Consider the following 15,141-nt stretch of genomic DNA (forward strand, 5'->3'; position numbering starts at 1 on the left):
CCGGCACACGGCCCCGCACCCACAGCGTCCCTGCTGCGGCTACACCGGGCCGGCACGACCGGTTCTGCCCTTAACTCCTCCCGGACACGCGTGTCGGAGCCGAGGTCAATCGCCCTCCCCACCCTCTGCCTCAGTTTCCCCAGTGGCTGCTCGGCCCGGGGGGGGGCAGTAGGGGCCCCGCTGTGCCTCAGTTTCCCCCGCGGGGGGCTCAGGGGCCGTGGGGTGCCCAGGGAGGTGCTGGCTCCCGCGGCTGAGCGTGACCTGAGTTCACCGGGCCCTGGCTTGGCCACTGGCAGCAGCCCCGAGGGAGCCACATCCTCCAGCCTGCAGAGAATCCCGCTGCCCCGGGCCCCCCCGGGACGGGGTGTCCCCACCCCGGGGCTGGAGCGTGGCCCCAACCGGCAGCGCCGGGGCCAGCGGTGAACCTGAGGCCGGCTGAGCTCATCACACCGGTATGTGGCAATTAGCGCCGGGCAGAGGAGGCAGCCGGCACGCCCCGGCCGCCCGGCGTGGGGCAGGGACACCCCCCCGCTCCCCGGCCCCCCGGCTGCGGCACCCACCGCGCTCGATCCCGGTGTGCGGCCGGTGACCCCGCGCCTCTGGCCAGGGGCACCCCCGGCACTTCCCGCCGGGCCGGGCCGGCACCCCGGGGCCGAGCACCCCCCGGGCGTGGGGGGACCATCCCCAGCGCAGGCTGGGGGCGGCGCTGGGGTCTGGCACGGCTCGGCGCCGCCGGGCAGGCCCTGGCTTGGGCGGGCAAGGCTTGGCGGGGTTTGGCAGAGCCCGGGTGGGGCTCGGCGGGGCTTGTTGTGGCTTGGCGCGGTTTTGGCGCGGTTTTGGCACGACTTTGGCGCGGCCGAGGCTGCCGTGGGCGTGGCCAAACGCGCGAGGGCGTGGTTAAACAGAGGAGGCGTGGTTTTAGTGCGGGGCGTGGCCAGCGGGGGTGGGCGCGTCGGGGGCGTGTCCCGCTCGGGGGCGTGGCCGTATAAAAGGGGCGGGGCGGCGGCGCGTCCCCGCAGTCGCGGCGGGGCCATGAACGGGCTGAAGGGCTGGTGCGCGGTGCTGGACGTGCGGCCCCACGGCGAGAGCCCGGTGAGCCGCGGTCCCCCCGGGGCTCCCCGACACCCCCCCCGGCACCCCCCCGGCCCGCGGGGCCGCCCCTGCTCTTCGCACGGTGCTTCTGGGGGGCGCGGGGGTGCCCCGGCGAGAGGCGGGGGGGGGGCGCCCCGGGACGCGCCGTCGGTGGAGCGGGGCTGCGCCCGCCCGGTGCGGCTGTGCCCGGGCTCGCCCGGCAGCCGAGGGGGAGGTTCGGGGGTCTGCGGGGGGGTCTGCAGCCCCTCCTGCCCCGGGGTCCACAGCCGTCCTGTCGCGGGGGGCTGGGGTGAACCCCGCCGGGGTGGGTGAGGACGGCGGAGCGCAGCGAGGGACACCCCGGCGTCGGCATCAGGGTCCCACCGTCCCCGTCGCGCTTACGGGGGGCTCCCGGGAATCCCGGCCGGCACGCGGCCCCGCGCGGTCGTCGAGCCGTCCCCGGGTAACGCGACTTTTCGGGGAACGCACCCTCAAGCGGCTGCCGGGGCCGCGGCGGCGGGAGCAGGCGGCAGCGAGCGTGTTTCGGCGCTTCCCTGCCTCGGGCCCGGCGAGGCCTCGCGTCTCTCCCTTCCTTGGCGTTGGGTTTTCCCCGTCGCCGTCAGCAGCCGGGCCAGCGCCGCGAGGACGGGCCCTGGGTGGGGCTGGCAGCGCCCCAAAGCCGGCCCCGCGCCGGCGCGGCGCCCCGAGCTCCCCGCTGTGGGGACGAGGCCGGCGCTCGGCGATTCGGCGTTTTGCTCCGGTTTCGGCGACCGGAGGGGTCCCGAGAAGGCGCCGCCGGCGGCAGAGGAACCGCGCCGGCGCTCGGCCGCCTTCCCCCGTGCCGGCGGCCGCCCGGCTCCGCGGCCCGAGTCCCGCCGGGTGACTCAGCTCTGAGTCTCCTCAGGAGAGTCCTAATTCTGCGCGGCCTTATAAGGAGCGATTGCAGCGTTGGGCTCGTTTGGCTGATGGGTTATTACGGTGATAAGCGCCTCTGTAACGCCGGCGAGCTCCAAAGGCCAGAGCTGTTTGCTGCTGATCGCCGGCGATACCCCCTGGGTCAGGTCAGGCCTGTTCTTATTCAACAGTCGGGACAGACGGACGGACGGAGCGTCTTCCCCGCGGTTGCAAAACGCCGGCGTCGGGATCGCCGGCTGCGGGGCCTCGGACGCTGCCGCCTCTCCCCCGCCCGGGACGTGGTTGGGGTTTGTGCCGGGAGCGGAGCCGGTGCCTCTCCCTCCAGCCAAGCTTTTACCAAGGGGAGTTTTTTGGGCTGAATGATGCAAAATAGACCAGAAATTTTAGAATCGGCTTTGGTGTCCCTAAAAGCCCATCTCCAGTCGTCCTGGCCGATACCGCTCGCCCTCGTTCCCAGGGGAGCCGGCGGTGGGACCTGAAGGATTTGGGGAACGGCTCCTCGGCGGAGCGGGACCGTCCTGCCGAAAGCCTCCAAGTGCTGGCGCTCGGCTGCAGCCGTCACCCAGACCCGGCCCAGCTCTCCCCGTGGCGGTTCATTCCCGAGGCTGGTAGTAAAAGCCGTAAACACGCGCTGCGGGGCGGGAGTGGCTCCTGGGGAGCGCGGCTGGGGCGTTAAGGAAGCGTTTTCTGTACGAGGTGGGGTTTTTTCCAAGCAGGAGGCGAGTGCGGGGCACTCCGGCGTCATCCCAGCGCTGGCCACATCGCGAAACCCTCCTGCCTTCCCCGGAAAATAACGGAGGGGCCTGAAACCCGCCGCCCCTCTGCTCTGGGGCTGTAAACAGGAGGTGAGCGTCGGCCGAGCGGATTTAACACCAGCCAGGAGCGAAAGGAGCGGGGCAGGGGCGTCCCCACGGCTCTGCTGCTCCTGCCCCAGCCGAACGCGGCACCTCGGAGCGGGGGAACGGCGTGTGCCGGCCACGGGCCCCCTCTGGGTTGCTCCAGCTTCACATCGGAGGAGCTGCAGCTCCTGGGAACCGCCTCGGTGCCGGCACGGAGCCGATGAAACCGTGGCTGCGGGATGGTGAAAGCAAAGCCCAAACATAACCCTACGAGAGCATCACCGGGGCCTGGCGGGGGGCGAGAGCCAAACCAAGTGTCTCTTCTCCGTGCGCCCGGTCCCGCCCGGGTGCAGCTCACCGCGGCCCAGGCTGCTGCAGACAGAGGAGCCGGGCAGGGAGGGGTTTGCTTTAACCCGGCCACGGCTTCCGCCTCCTGCACCTGCCTCGGCCTCCTTAAAAGCATTGGCTGCACCAAAAAAGCTGGTTTTCTCCCCAGTGTTGCAGAGAGCCTCGCTCAAATGTCCCTCTTGTGCCTCGCCGTCCCTCTGCCTCCCCCGGCGGGGAGGGGGATGATGGAGACGGCGGAGCCTTCCCCCGCGGCATTTGCATGGGTGGTTTCCTGGTTGGCTGACCCGAGGTTTGGGAGCGCTGGTACCGGTTGGGAAGGCACCGGCTGCTCTTGGCTTCCTGCCGCAGTCGGTTTGCGGCGGCTCGGTGGCGGGTTTATCCAGGGGCAGGTTTTTTTGGGGTCTGCTGGGACAGAAAGCACCCGCGTGCCGGCTCTGGGTAGTTCTGGCTGCGGGGATGGAGATAGGCCGGTGCTTGTTTCTTATCGCCGCGGATCTTCGCCGGGCGAGCGGTTGCCTCGGCAGCGTCCCACCCTCGCCCGGGCCTGACGGGACGGGGAGCGTGAACGCGAGATCCCGACGCCTGTAAACAAACTGCGAGCGAGGCCGCGCGAAGGGGCCGACGCGCTGCCGGGCTCGTGCCGTGCCGTGGCTCCTGCCCTGTGCGGGAGCAGGCTGCTGCGTGCTCTCACCCCCCGCCTTTCCCCGCGCCCCGTTTGCTTTAGGCAGCACGAAGATGAGGAGCGACGCTTCGCGCGCAGGCGCTGCCCTGAGCCCTTTTCCCTGCCGTAAAACCCCCAGCGCTTCTGGCCTCTTCCCCACGCCACGGCACACGCTGCATCCAGCCGCTCTTCTGGTGGCCTGACCGAAGTTTCCAACCTCTCGGGTCCTGCCAAGGAAAACATTCCCTGGAGTAAAAGTTGCAGACAAGTATCGGGTTAAGGGATCGGTGGTGCCGAGCGCTGGCAGAGCCCGAGCGGGGTTTCTCTCGGGGAATTGTCTCTCCGGGGGAAGGCAGGGGCCTGGCCGCGTGCTGGAGAGCCGGGGGAGGGCTCCTCATTTCCCAGGGAGCCGGAGTTTGTGCGAGCAGCGTATACAAAATATTTTGGAAACAAACAGATGGCTTGTCGAGACTTGGATGGCGGGGAGAGCGCTTGGAAGCGGGGAGGCAGAAATACCTTGATGTTGCTTTTGGAGAGCAGGAGGCTGACGTGGCCGAGGTGTGGCGAGGGGTGGGCACCTGGCGCGGGCACCTACCCCGGCTCCGCGGCGCTGCCACCCGAGAGCCAGCTGCTGCGGCCGCCCCTCGCCGAGCGGCTCCCACTGCCGGGGTCACGTTTAAGAAGGGCCATGAGCGACGGCTGCCCGGGTGCCGGTGAGGTCTGTCCGGGGACAGGGGGTCGTGCAGCGCCGCGGGTGCACGGTGCCAGCGCTGAGCTGTGGACGGAGCAGCCCCACGGAGCGTTTTGGGTGTCCGCGCGCTGCTCCGGGGCTCTTTACACGCTCTGGGCATCTCCGCGGGGGCTTGCGGGGGTTTGCACGGAGCTGGACGCGGCCGAAACGCCTCCTCGGTGGGTGGCACCGGCGGGACCGATGGGTTTGATAAACGTAGTCGTCGCGCGCTCGCTGTTACTCATTTTAATCCCAGCGTTGCTTCGCGGGCCGCGGCGCAAAGCGAGGGGGGAGGCAGCTTGTCTGCAGCGAGGCCGACCCGGCCCTCGGCTCGTACCGGAGCTGGATGTAAAGAGACTTTCAGGGAGTCTAAACTCAAAACTAAACCCCACCTCTTGTTGTAGGAGAGCGTGAAGGTGCTGCGGCTGACTCTGCCCAATGACCTCCCAGGCGACAGGCGCGAGCAGGCCAAGCAGAAGGTGGGTCTCCCCCGCGGCTCGGGTTGGAGTTGAAAATGCAGGTTTGTGAGTTAACGGAGGGAGGGGGAACGGGCGTTTGGCGGAGGATCGGTCGCTTTACGCTGCGTGAACTGGAAAACTCCCCTCCCGGGCTGTTGAAGGCCTCGGTGCGGGTTCCTGAGGCCGCGCTCGGCGCCGCGTTCCTCTGCGAAAGCGCCTGGTGCTCGTTGGAGCGGAGCCGGGCGAACCCTTCCAGCCAGTCGCGCCTCTGACAGCGCCGCTGCTTCTGTCTCCCGCAGCCGGTGGGAAAAGCCTTCGCCATGGTGGCCAACCGATCCAGCAACGGTCACTCCCTGGCCTCCGAGTGCATCAAATCCAACGACGGCGACGAGGAGATCATCAAGGTACGGTGCCTGGCTCCCCGGCTTTGTTGCAAAACGATCTTGTGTAATAATTGGGGCTGGAAAAAAGGTTTTGTCTGAAGCTACACCAGCAAAAAGCTCCCCGGGGTGGCTCCTGATTGCACGGGCAGGACTTTGTGGTGCTGCAGGCTGGCAGCACCAGCTTGGGCTTCCGCGGCGCTGGGGGGATGCAGCGGGGGCTCTGCGGGGTGGGGGCGTCCCACGGGAGGAGGAGCAGCTTCCAAAGACGCCAGCGAGGGTTCGCTGCGAAGGGGAACCCTGCGGGTGACGTGGCTCGGGCCGCGGTGGCATCGGTGTCCCGGCCCCGCAGGAGGGGCTGGCGGGAGGGGATGGTCTGACCCGCGGCCGCCGTCTCTCCCGGCAGGTTTATCTCAAGGCGCGGGCCGAGGGCGGCGGAAACCACGAGGAGCACGTCAACCAGCTGAAAAGCGAAGTTCGTTACATCCAAGAGGTAGTTAACGTCCGCGAGGGGCCCTGGCTTGCGCTGCCTGAACCCGCGGGGGCTTGCGGCGAGGGCCCGGCGCGCTCCGCTTCCCCGCGGCCGCGCTGGCAAACTGGCAGCGGAGCTGCGCTCCCCAGTTTGTTGACTTGCCTGTACAGGGCAGTAGTCTAATCAAGCACCATAAATTAATTCAGCCTGACTAATTGCTCTGCTCTATGGACTGAATTTGAAGAGAATTGCGCGATGACTTTCCCCCAAGGCTGTCCCCTGCCTGCCTGGGCGCGGCACAACCGGAGCCTCTTGTTAAAAGGCAGTTTCTTTGGTATGTCTCATCTCCCAGAGTAAACTGGATGATGAGGCTGGCGGGAGATTAACCCTTTCCTCTGCTCCTGGTGGGGATGTTATTTCTGGAGAGCTGGTTGCAAGGCACGGAAGCGGCTGCATGCATGTTCTGGGCTGGGCAGCTTGGCCTAAAAAAAAAAGAGAAAAAGGAGAAAAAAAAATTTGGGTTTGCTCTCACGGGGGAGTTTCTGTGCTGGGTGCTGGCCCCAGGGAGCAGCGAGGGGCAGATCTGGCAGGGCAGCCTCCAGATCTTTTCCGTCATCCTTCTGACTCCTCTGCCAAAACGCATGTTTTCCCCCAAAAAAGAAAAGAGTCTGTTCCCGCTGCCTCCTGCCTGGCTCCCGCCTGCCCGGGGCTGCGGCGCTCCGGGGTGGTGCTCACCCAGACCTTATCTCGCAGCCACCTGCGTGCTGCAGATTTTGCGCCTGATCCTTCCCACTCCCGGGGCTTCGACTTCAGCTCTTCTGATCTGAGCTTTCCCGCAGCTCGGTCGGGTTTTAAAAGGCCTCTTAGCAATGGTTGGGCGGGACTTAGACCTTGTCTGGCCACAAAGGCTGGACGTGGCCCTATCAGAAGAGCTGAAGCAGCGTAACTGTGCGGCACGACTTAATCCTGCCTGTGAAAAGCAGAGAATGCTCTAAACCAGCCAGTCCCGGTGGCTGTACCAGTCTGTCCGCACCCAGGAGAAGTGCCCAGCGCAGGGTGGTGGTGTAAAAACCCCGGGGGTGTCTTGATCCAGCTGGACCAAAGGCACGATCGCTGTCCCCGGGTGAAGGGCTCCGCGCTGACCTGGGAGCCGCACGTCACGCTCCCGCCTCGTCCCTTGTCCTGCCGCTGCCCGGTCTCCGGCAGACTGCTTCGCCCCGGTGCCTCGGGCATCTAAAATCCAGGGGTAGGGATGAAGCCACGCTGTTCATGCTCTGAGAAAGCTTTTCTTTGAAAAGCGTTGGGGCAGCGTTCGCTGTAAGAGCCTGTAAATCATTCCTCTGGCTCACTTGCTCTGACTAATTCGAGTAGCTGCAAGTCAAGACTGTACTTGTCGGCGTCCTGCAGCGCGGCAGAGAGGGAGCTGGGGAGCTGCAAGGGTCTTCTCAGCACTTCAAAGGTGAACTTGATGACTAATGCATGAAAAATCAGAAGCATCTCCAGATTGTTGTGCTTTTTTTTTAAACGCAATTTTTTTTTTCTTCCCATGACCGTGTGGGACAGCTGCCTCGCAAGGAGCGTGTCTGCCAGAGACGGGGCTGCTCGCAGGCAGGGCTGTAGTGACGCCAGAGGGTCGGGCTGGCAGAGGAGCCCTCGGTGGCAGCGTAGCGGCCGCTCTGCCCCCGTTTGATTTCTGCTGGGCTGGGTGACCCTGTCCGTGCAGATCGAGCTAAATTGACTTGCCTTTGCCAGGCTAGAAGTTCTTTGAAGAAGCTGCGGGAAGACTTAAGTAGTAAACTTGAGAACAGACAAGGAGATAAACAGCACGCACAGGTAACGGGAGCATTTCTCGGGCGTTAAATGACGTTGCCTTATTAAAAAGATGTCATCTTCGGGTCCGGAAAACGATAGAAGGGGCCTCAAAAATCGAGGCGCTTGTGGCGAGCGAAGGCCGCGCTGGCACTTTACAGGCAAAACGCGACCCCCCCGCAAGCACGTAACGAGGAAGCAGTGAGCAAAGGCGCTGGCTGGCCAAACGCCCTCTTGCATGTTCGTTTGCAACAACCCCCTCGGCCTCGCGGCGCTGCGGTGCCCCAGAGCTGGCTGTCTGCATGCCACCGCGCGCGCTGCCGTGCCGGCCGCCGCTGCAGCCCCCTCTGTCCTTTGCTTGCGTAGGTCGTGCTGGAAAAGCAGAACGGGAGCTGGCTGTACCCCGAGAGGCTGCGTGCCGACTCCTGGGAGGACCAGGTATGGGGCTAAAGGGCGGGATTTCAGCGCTATGGAAAGAAATACCAGTTGTAGCTTGATATCTTCCTCCCAGCAGGTCGCTTTGAACCCGTTGAGCCCACGATCGGGTGCTCCTGCAGCAAACTCCAGTCAGGGTCAGATCAGAAATGGAGGGCAGCTCTACTAGAGCAACAAAAACGTGCATAATGGGGTTTCAAACCTCTGCGCACGAGAGGTTTTTAGCAGAAGGGATAACAGGAATCTTAAGCTGGTAAATATTTCTCCAGCTCTTCGTCCTTCCCCTGGCAGGGGCAGACGCCCTGGGCTGGGCTTTGGGGCTGGGTCGCTGTGGACCCGGTTCACGTTTCGGGTTGCCCAAGCGCGGCTCGGGGTGACATCCTGCAAACAGGGCTTGGAAGGCGACCAGAGGACGCTGCGCGCGTTATCTGGAGGGCTGGAAGCTGCCGCCCGAGTGTGGGAGGCGAGGACAGGAGCGTCGCGCGGGGTTTTTTCAAGCCGAGAAGCGACGCTGGCAGGCTTTGTCACCGGCAGCGCTGCCCACGCTGGGGCGGAGGGTCCTCCAGTACCTCCCGGCGGCTCAGCCCTCCCGTCCCGTCCCCGCAGGAGGAGGAGGAGTGCTCAGGGGAGGACGTGGAGAAGATCCGGCAGACAGCGAAGAGGCTGTTCACGAAGCTGCAGGAGGCTGAGAAGCGCCACCAGTTGGAGAAGAAAGCCTTTGAGGTGACAACACTGCGCGCTTCTCTGCTGGGAAAGCGTCGGGTTTTATTTTATTTTGGTGGGTTTTTTTCTTTTTGGAAGTCTGAGGAGCTGCAGGGGCACACGAGTTCGGGCTGCCAGTGGCCGGCTTCTCCCTGCAGAGCAGCGGGCTCGGTGTGTGCCGTTAAAATACACCAGGGAGTCCAGACCTGGCCAAGCCCAGCAAACCACCTCCCTGCTGGCCCAGGCGAGCCTGCAGACATAAATGCTTTTCCCGTTAAAAATCCCATAAAATGAAAGCGGTGGCCAGCTTGGAGGGCTGTTCCCTCCCAAACCCTGCCGGGCCTTTCCGCCCGTAGCCGGGCGCAGTGTGTGAGGGGGGGATGTTCTGTGGGGAGCGGGGACCACCGGCGGGTCCCAGCGGGTCGGGCAGAGACCAAGGGTCTCCCCTGGAGCTCGGGCTCCTCGTCCGCAGGCTGTGCGCCGTAGGGAGGGGCGAGCTGCCCGGGCGACTCCTGGCCCCACCGCATGGGTCTCCTCGCCTGCCGAGCGGTGCCGCGTTCGCTTCCCTCCGTCCCTCGGCCCCGGTGATTAATGGTCCCCTCCGGTTTGGTTTCCAGTGACTGCTCATGTCCCGGATGGGCTGGGCCTGCCTGTGTCACCCCGCAGCTCCAAGCGCTGGTGGCAGCGGTGACGTCCTGGCTGGCGTCCTGTCCCACAGCCCAAACTGGTCCCGGCCAGCCTGGGGGGTTCCCCGCAGCGCGACGGGGCGCAGCGTCCGCTGGGGAAGTGGCTTTGAGCGGCGACCACTTCCTCCGGCGTGGTGACGCGTGCCCCGAGGACGTCTGTCCTCGTGCGGAGGAAGCCGCGTGGTTTGGTGGCATTTCGGGGTCTTTGGTCAGCTGTGAGGCCGACGGCGGGCCTGGAGCCCGGGGGAGATCCCGGGGGCGGCAGGGAGGAGTGTTCCGGCGGTGCCCGGGTGTCCTCGGTGTGCCTCGCTCCCCGAGCCCGCTCTCCAGCCACCATGGGGACCCACGGGGACACCCTGGTCCCCCCTGGGCCGCTGGTGCCGGCGTGGGGCTGGCGGCCCGGGAGGAGCCTGCGAGCAGCCCCAGAACACGCGTGGCTGAGACCGAACCTGCCTCTTGCGTTCGAGGAGCCTTTCTTGCCGCAGCGTTTAAGCGCTGGCTCCTTTGAAGTGCTTTGAAGCCGGGAGCTTTCTGAAGCAGCTCGTGCTCTCCCAGACACTCGGCTGCCTTCAGCAGAATCCGCCTGCCGAGGCTCCGAGCAGCGGCGCGGCTGCAGAACCTCGCTGGGGAGGAGGGCTGGGGTGCGCGGGGCTCGGGGTGAAGCCGCCTCCGTCTCGTTTGCAGAGGACGGTCTCGCAGTACCAGGAGGAAGCGGAGCAGACGAGCTCTGCCCTGCGGAGAGCGGAGAGGAGCGTGGTGGAGAAGGAGGTGCAGGTGGACGAGCTGCAGAGACTCCTGGCAGGGATGGAGAAGGTACCGGCCTTGAGGCCGCGGCGGCGGGGCGGGAGCGGGGAAGCCCGGTGGTGATGAGTTTGGCAGTGCTCAGCACAGCCCCCGCGGCAGGTCTCGGACCCTACGGAGGGTTTGACTCCCCAGCCAGGTTTAACTCGACCGCGTCGGGCAAATCCCGCTGCTGGGAACGGCTGCAGATCGACTGGTGCTGATCTAGACTTGCATTTCTCAGGCCTAGAAGATCTGGTTGGTCCGTGCAAACTCTTCCAGGTATCCTGGAAACGAGTGCGCAGTCTAGACAGCCGCCCGGTTCTTCTCGTGGGGGCATTCACACAACCTCCAGCCTTGATCATATTTTTTTTCTTAGCTGTGGTCTGCTCATAATACTATTAAAGTCATAAATCTAACAGTGCAGTCGGAGCGTGGGGCGATCTGGGGCTGCATTCCCGGCCCGACAGCAGGGAGGGAGAGGGGCTGGTGCCTTGCCCGTATCCCAGGGGTAGAGGAGCGGGACGGCTGCCCTCGGTCATCTCTGTGGCTGCCCTTGTCCGTCTGTCTGTCCCTCGCATGTAAATCAACTGCTCGTGCCAACAACCCGCGGCTGGAGCGGGGAGGCTGAGCGGGGCCGGCCCGGCTCCCCGGGCGCTCGTCGTCCCCCGCCGCGCAGCGGAGGCCCGGCAGCACGTGTTGCGACTCGTTTCCATGCGTGTAACTCGGGCTCTCGCTCTGCCGCAGGAGCACAGGAGTTTGCTGCTGAAGATGAAAGAAGGCGAAGCAGAGCTGGCGAGGCTGCGAAGCGTGGAAGGGGACAAGCTCGCCGAACAGGACCGGTGAGGCTCGGCCTCCGGCTCGGCTGCCAGCTCCAGAGCAAGCCCACGCCGCTGGGTCGGGGTGTCAGCTCGCTGGGGCATGACTGCACATTCCTGCGCAGGGCGTGCTCGCTCTCTGCCTTGCAAAACAGCGCCCTGCTCCCCAGAGCTGACTCATCTCCAAACACCTCCTGCAGTTTGGCTTTGCTCCGAGAGTTCCGGAGCTCCGGAGCCGGGCGGCCCAGGGACCTCCGGCGGCCTCGCTGCCGGCGGGGAGCTCGGGGCAGCCGATTCTCCCGCGATGGCGGGTTCCTTCCACCCAGCCGGGATCCTCCTGCTCCAGGGGCTAATTGGCGCTGGTTTGTTTCTGGAAGGCCTCGTTTGTGGCCTGACTCTTCCTGATGTTCCTGTGTCCCTGCAGTCTGCGGTTGCTCATCTTTGTGGCTCCTGCTTGAATAGGTTTTGTCTCTGCCTCTCCTCGCCTCCTCTAGTCAAAATATTTCAGTCCTGCGCAGCTGTAGAGGAGAGCTGGCTGCTCTGGGCTTAGCTGGTGGGTGCTCCCTTCCTGGGAAGGCTCCTGGACTCTGTCCTCCCCTTTTCCCAGGTCAGCCCAGCTGGAGAAGGAGGTGGCCATGCTGCGGGAGAAGATTCACCACCTGGACGACATGCTGAAAAGCCAGCAGCGCAAAGTCCGCCAGATGATCGAGCAGGTGAGAGGAACGGGGCTGAGGGCACTTAAAAAATGAGAAAGGAGGGGGGGAAAAAAAAAATCTCTTAAGCTGCTTGGAAGCAAAGAATTGCTGGTTTGTGGGGCTGAATCCCTTTGCAAACCAAAGTTCAAAGGCAGCCCAGAGCCCTGTCCCACAGCGGGGACTGACCCCGGGTGACAGCCCAAAGGGCTGCGGTGCCAGCTGCCCCGGGCCGGGGAGGGTAGTAAAAGGAGAGTAAAAGGAGAGTAAAAGGAGAGTAAAAGGAGAGTAAAAGGAGAGTAAAAGGAGTGCTGTGCACCCAGCTGGGCCTGCTGAAAGAGTTCAGTCTCACACTGTGTGAGCCAGGGGCTCCTTCACCTGGGGCTTAACTCACAGACTTAATTTGAGGCTTTTTCTGGTCGGTTTTTACGCAGACCTTGGAGTTCAGGTTGTGGCTGTTAACAGGCAGCAGGGTGCCTGGTTCACCTGCCCTCCCCCGGGCGTTTCTCCAGCCCAGCCAAACACAGGAGGGATTTTCAGCAGCTGTGAACTTTTCTCTTGCAGCTCCAGAACTCCAAAACGGTGATTCAGGCCAAAGACGCCGTGATCCAGGAGCTGAAGGAGAGAGTCGCCTACCTGGAGGCTGAGGTGCGTCTGAGCGGGGCCGTCCCGGGGCGCCGTGCAGGGGCTCTGCTCTGGGCTCAGCCCCTCGTGCTGCGATGGGTTCGTGCGTGGCCGTGGGCCGGGGCTGGGCTCCCTCGGGCGAGGAGCTCGGCTCAGGGCAGAGCCCGTCCCCGACACCGGCTTCGCGTAGGAGAAGGCGCCCTCCGCAGCCCCCGGGGTTTCCAGTGCTGCCGGGGTTGCTGGAGCAGCTGTGAACTCAAGCAGAGTCCAAAATAATCCCATCAAGCGCGTTTCTCTGGCAGCAAACCCCTTCTTGCTTGCAAAACTGCAGCTGAATGCGTGCGTGTCAGAAATTAAAATCGCATTCCAGCCTCTAGCATTGTAACAAGTGTCAAACCTCTCTCCTTTTTTGGAGGAAAACTGAGCCTGCATTGGCACTTCCAGTGTTTTCCTCCCTCCTCGGTGACTAATTTTGCTAATTTCTGCACGGGGACGGTGTGTGTGAGCACAGCCAGCCGTGACCCCGGGCAGAAAACCTCCCGTGAGAGAGATCTGTGTGCTGGTGGGTTTCCGTGTCGGGTGCTCGGTCGGTTTTACAGACCCCGCCAGCTCTCTGGTGAGCAGTCCCTGCGCAGGGCTGGCTTTCATTTCCCTCAGGAAAAGTCTGCCCCGTGACAAGAGAATGTTCTGGAGCATCCCTGGGCAAGCGACCTGTGTGCCCGCAGCCCGCCTGTCCCCAGCTGCTAAACCGCGGCTCCCTCTCTTGCAGAACCTGGAGATGCACGACCGCATCGAGCACTTGATCGAGAAGCAGGTCAGCCGGGGCGGCCACAGCTCCAGAGCGCGCTCCAAGTCGGAGTACGTGAGCAGGTACGTGGGGAGCTGGTGCCCTCCGGCCTGGCTCAGCGGCTTCACCCGCGGGTCCCCGTCTTACCTGGAGCGGCGGGAGCCGCGGTCTGGGAGGAGGTGCTGGGCTCAGGGGTGCTCCTCTGCAAGCGCCTTGTTGTTATTGTCTGTTTGCAGAGGGGCCTCCGTTCCTGTGCTCCTCCTTCGGGGGGGCGCGGGGGAGCGGAGCTCCCTCCTGCGGGCGGTTTTGGGGGGAGCCATCACCGGCCGGGGCTGCGGCAGGACCCTCTCCCGCAGGTTTCCCCCGCAGACCCCATCCAGCTCACCCGGCGAACAAACCCCTTCTCTCTTGCAGCAAAAGGCTGACGGGCCCCAAGCCGCTGCCTCTCATTCGAGTAGTGGAAACATGAGTTTCGAGGGCCGGTCCGAGCTGAAGACTCTCCCCTTGTTATCGTTGACTGGATCTCCCTGCTTGGCTGCCGTCCTCTGGCCTCTGTGCTCCCAGAGTCTCCCCGGAGCTGCCGGCGGAGGGCTGTGCCCTGGACAGCGGCGGCAGCCGAGGACAGACGTAGCCGGGGCGGTCCTGGCAGAGGAAGGAGGTTTGCGAAGCGTCCACATTGCTGTCCCCGCTGGGTCCCGAGGTCACACGGATGCCAGTTGGGAGGCTGGGACCAGCCGGCCCCGGCGTGGACAAGGTGGCTCTCTGGCTGGAGAGCCAGGCTCGCTTTCCCTGGTCAGTCCTGGCCGTGCCGAGGTTGCTCTGCGAGAGCAGCCTTTGCTTCTGAAGGGCCTCGTCCGAACAGAGCCCCCCCTTCAGCTTGCAGCTTGCCAACATGGACTTGGGGTTTAACCTTTTTTTGGTTAAAAAATTTTAAAAAAAGATTCACTCTCAAAAAGAAGAAAGAAATCCTCCTGAAACCGGACTCCTTCCTACAACAAAGCCCAAGGCGTGACAAGTTGGGAGCCTCCACCTCCGATCTCCAGCACATACCTGGCTGCTCCAGACTTGGCAAAGGCTCACGTGGCCAAAACTCAGTGTATCACCGTGCTTTTCCCAAAGGCGTAGAGAAATTGTACCCGGCGTACGTGTAGTGTTCAAACCCAGAGGCTGTTTGGTTTGTTACCTGTATTTATTTCAATAAATTATTGGTGTCTTCCAATGATGTGGTGACAGGCACGATTGCTGCTGTCCACCTCCGCGGGAGCACACGGTTCAGGACTGCCTGTCCCACGTTTGAACTGGAAAATACCAACCAGCTTCCTCTGGGCTTGCGCGTTGTTGCTGTCTCGTGTGCGCCCCTGCTCAGGAGAGGAGCTCGGGTACCGCTCGAGGGAAGTCGTTGGCGTTTGTACTGACCACGTTAATACAAAAATACACGTGCCTTAACCCTTCCGGCTGCAGTTGCTTGACTCGATGTGACAGGGGCGGGGCGGGGCTGCGCTGGCTGGGCTCCCGCCTTCTCGAAGTCGACGTGGGCAGCTTCTTTTCTTTCTTTTCCTTGCTGGTGTGTCAAACTCTGCCCAGCATCGCCCTCGCCATCCTGCGCTCCACGGGCGGGAGCTGCTGCTGTGTCCAGCGCCGCCAGTGCCGGGGGCTCGGTTGGCTGCTTCCGGGTGGGAAGTCACAGTCCCCTGGGGCTGCCCCTCCCCAGGCTGGGCTGGTGGGGACAGCGGCCGGGCTCAGCTTGGGCTGTGACTCTGACCCAGACCCAGCTCCTGCACCTCTGCCCCCGCCGCGGCGCGTCCCCAGGGCGCTGCAGAGCAGCCTCGCAGCAGCCGGGCTCCGACCTCCGCTCCGGGCCGCAGCCTGCGCCATCCCGGTGCCTCCCCGCTGCTCCCCCCGTGGCGGCCGGGGCCCTGCTGGGAGAGAAGGGG

The 15,141-nt window shown here is 64.4% G+C and overlaps 1 protein-coding gene across 2 annotated transcripts; it reads left to right on the forward strand.

Annotated features, from left to right (window-relative positions):
• The first annotated feature begins 1,012 nt into the window (after positions 1 to 1,012).
• Positions 1,013 to 14,659, forward strand: TUFT1 (tuftelin 1). 2 transcript variants are annotated; one of them, XM_074853171.1, is made up of 13 exons: positions 1,013 to 1,092; positions 4,969 to 5,043; positions 5,322 to 5,426; positions 5,809 to 5,895; positions 7,627 to 7,707; positions 8,050 to 8,121; positions 8,725 to 8,841; positions 10,191 to 10,319; positions 11,034 to 11,128; positions 11,712 to 11,817; positions 12,361 to 12,444; positions 13,190 to 13,290; positions 13,622 to 14,659. In XM_074853171.1, the coding sequence occupies exons 1-13, from the start codon at positions 1,033 to 1,035 to the stop codon at positions 13,674 to 13,676; spliced, it is 1,167 nt and encodes a 388-aa protein (XP_074709272.1). In that variant the 5' UTR covers positions 1,013 to 1,032; the 3' UTR covers positions 13,677 to 14,659. The 2 variants fall into 2 exon arrangements, with proteins under 2 accessions (XP_074709272.1, XP_074709273.1); XM_074853172.1 differs by lacking the exon at positions 7,627 to 7,707.
• Positions 14,660 to 15,141: the final 482 nt, after the last annotated feature.

This window comes from Strix uralensis, chromosome 32, assembly GCF_047716275.1.
Source record: "Strix uralensis isolate ZFMK-TIS-50842 chromosome 32, bStrUra1, whole genome shotgun sequence".
Classification (NCBI taxonomy): Eukaryota; Metazoa; Chordata; class Aves; order Strigiformes; family Strigidae; genus Strix; species Strix uralensis.